The sequence below is a fragment of the Aptenodytes forsteri genome, unplaced genomic scaffold (assembly GCF_000699145.1).
Source record: "Aptenodytes forsteri isolate BGI_AS27 unplaced genomic scaffold, ASM69914v1 Scaffold8, whole genome shotgun sequence".
Lineage (NCBI taxonomy): Eukaryota > Metazoa > Chordata > Aves > Sphenisciformes > Spheniscidae > Aptenodytes > Aptenodytes forsteri.
Genome location: NW_008796218.1, coordinates 5021120 through 5023964, shown reverse-complemented (window position 1 = coordinate 5023964; position 2845 = coordinate 5021120). Strand labels below are relative to the sequence as shown.

General features: G+C 41.9%; 1 protein-coding gene across 1 annotated transcript in view; it reads right to left on the bottom strand.

The window, feature by feature from the left end:
• Positions 1-2845, bottom strand: part of LOC103906838 (vitamin D 25-hydroxylase) — an 18966-nt gene that overhangs the window by 15264 nt on the left and 857 nt on the right. The window contains exon 4 of the mRNA XM_009288895.2: positions 967-1083. Within this exon, the coding sequence (XP_009287170.1) occupies positions 967-1083 (117 nt within the window). The remainder of the gene's footprint in view (positions 1-966; positions 1084-2845) is intronic.

Sequence of the window (2845 nt, the reverse complement as noted above, 5' to 3'; positions counted from 1 at the left end):
CTATTCTCTCCCTCATCCCACTGGGGAGGGGGAGAGTGAGCGAGCGGCTGTGCAGTGCTCAGTTGCCGGCTGAGGTTAAACCACAACAAGCAGTCACTGAAGCAGCCTAAATCCAGATTTAATGTCCATTAAAAAGGAAACGCTTTAGTGTTGGGATCTATGTCAATGTTCTGGTTCTCAGGAAAGTACTGCATTTTTATAAAAAAGAGGCTCTCATTTTTGGGCCGAATTCAAACTGACCTACAGGATGGATAGGTAAAATATTATTTGTGTGGACAAGCTTGATGTGAGCTTACTCTAAATCTGAATATGGCCTTTTGGAGGCTATGGAAGCAGAATTAAGCAAAGGATTAGACCAAATAGGGATGTAAGTTTTGCAAAAGCAAATGCTAACAAAAGTTTGGATGATAGGTAAGGTGTTACGTTTCAGAGTTTAAGCCAGTCTCTAGCTATTAAAATTACAGAATCACAGAAACTGGAGGTGAAGGATATGAAGAGAGCATATTTAGTTGATGATATTCCTTCCCCAGAGCATATCAACTATACATGTTATTCCTGACAGATGTTAGACTACTATGCCATAAAACCCTCCAGTGAAAGATATGCCATAACTGCAATGCAACCTGTTCTTAAATGTCATTAATCTCAATTGTAGAAAGCTCTTTCTAATGTGTGGTATCTCCTTTGTTGTCTTTTAAGCCCATATATTTTTGTTGTTTTGAATACAGTACCAGAGTGTAGATTATTACTGCTTCATGGCAAGGATTTATATTTTTGTTATCACATTTCTCCGTAGTCTTTCCTTCTGTTAACGGTTTCCCCAACCTTCGAGCTCTCCTAAATCATGTTATGGGATCTCTGATAACTCTTACTGGTATTTTTCTGGACTTTCTCCAACTTGCCCAAGTCTTTCTGAGGTGTGGCATGCTGTCCCGAACAGAGTACACTAGCAGATCGAGATCTCACCAGCAACAAGTAGCGCGTAAGGATTACCTCTCGGGCCTTAAACACGATACTCCTGTTAATATACAGCTTGCTTTTACAGCACGGTGTTGTTAACTCTGGCTTAGCTTGTATCATTTTCTGCGGAACAGATTACAATGAAATGTTAGAGAGATGCTTTCACAGGAGCTCAGTAGTGCTCACTTTCCCCCACATGGCTGGTAGAGTCTTCTTAGGTGTTTTCTGGCCGTTCATGGAGACAGGATCCTGAATTAGATAGACTAGGTATCCACCAGAAACACAGATAAGTAACTCCCCAGCTTCTCCTCGTAAAGAAAGACCATGTGATTTTCACAGCTGGTTTTATCGTGAATTGTCCTCATCTGCAAAAGCCTTGATTAGGTGCTATGAAGAACAAGCTTAGAGAGACCAGAGACCTGAATCATGCTCACCTCTCTATTGTAAGAAGTTGTATCCAGTGTAGAGAAAGAAAGTCACTTTAAAATAGGACAGATTTTTCTTACTCCCTACAAATTTAAATACATTTCTTTGAAGAGGAAATTCCTTTTACTTGGAGCTGCAGGTTGCATTAGATCATCTGATTTCTTAAAAAAAAAAAATCCAGTCATTCTGGAGCTCTTCATTTCATCTGCTCTGAACCTATACCCATAGATTATTATACCTGATATATTATCAGGCCCTGAAAAAAGCAGAACAAGTTCCTTGGAACAGATTGTTTCAGTAAATGTCTTCCTTTCCTAGTGCAGTGCTCGGAAATATCCCTCTGTGCTAGTTTTTCCATGAATACTTAACCTCTAGTTTTGGATTCATCTAGCAACAGGAGACCATTATCTTGTGAAAATCCTGTATCTTTTTTACAGCTTCAAAAATAGACAAACTGGTCTTTGGAGTTCTTTGTACTGGGTAAACTGTCTTTCTTCTCTGTCTTACGTATAAGAGCAGAGAGGTTTGCAAAAAGAAAATGTATCTGCTGAGACCAGATGACGTATAGCTGAGGGGAAAAAATAGGACAAGCGTTCCAGCTGGGAGTCCCTCCATTAGCTCTGGCAAGGAGCAGCCAAAGTGCTTGCCAACACCCAAGTACTATTTCATCTGTATGTGCACAAAAGTAGATCTATTGGCATTCATACCTGTTGCTTTAAATTTACATTTCTTCCTGTGAAAGCTTGAAGTAGAAATGTTGGCATCTGAAATCCTGTAATCACTGCATCCTACAGGCTCCAGCCCGAGGCTGAGTCGCGCTGGCAAGAGAAGGACTTGAACTGACCGGAATCAACCACAAGATGAAATGTAACTTCTTCCTCCCTGAAGAACTGAAATATGCTATTCCAACAGAGTCGTCTGGATTTTTTAAGGTTAAAACAGGAATATTCTATGTGGACAAGGAGTAAATAAATCCCCAAAGCAAATATGAACTATTAACTGGTAACATAGGAAAAGGAAAGGAACAGTGGGGTTAGAGAGAGAGAGAGAGGGAAATGTCTGAGTGGAAGCCCGGTCATTTAAGTTCCTACACTTTATTTCTGTTGGTGTAGCTCTACAAGTCACATTAAAACAGCAGAAGCGATGCTGAGCCGTTTCTTTAGGTGCTACCTAATGTTTGAAAATGCAACCTCAGAAAAACTACCTTAAAAATCAGAACAGGAGTCGTGGAAACGGAAGAGATTTAAAATCAAATACTTAAACTCCTTCTCCCGGGGGATTCCCGTGATGAGCATACGTGCGATGGAGCTGCTATTTAAAACGAAATTTTAAATTTGTCGGGGGGGGGGAGGAGGAGGAAGCCTCCCAGGGAGGGCAGGCGAGCGGCGCCCGTAAAGCGAGCTAAGGGAGCGGGCAGGAGGGAAGCCCCGGGGCCGGGGGGCGGCCCCGGGCGGGGGCC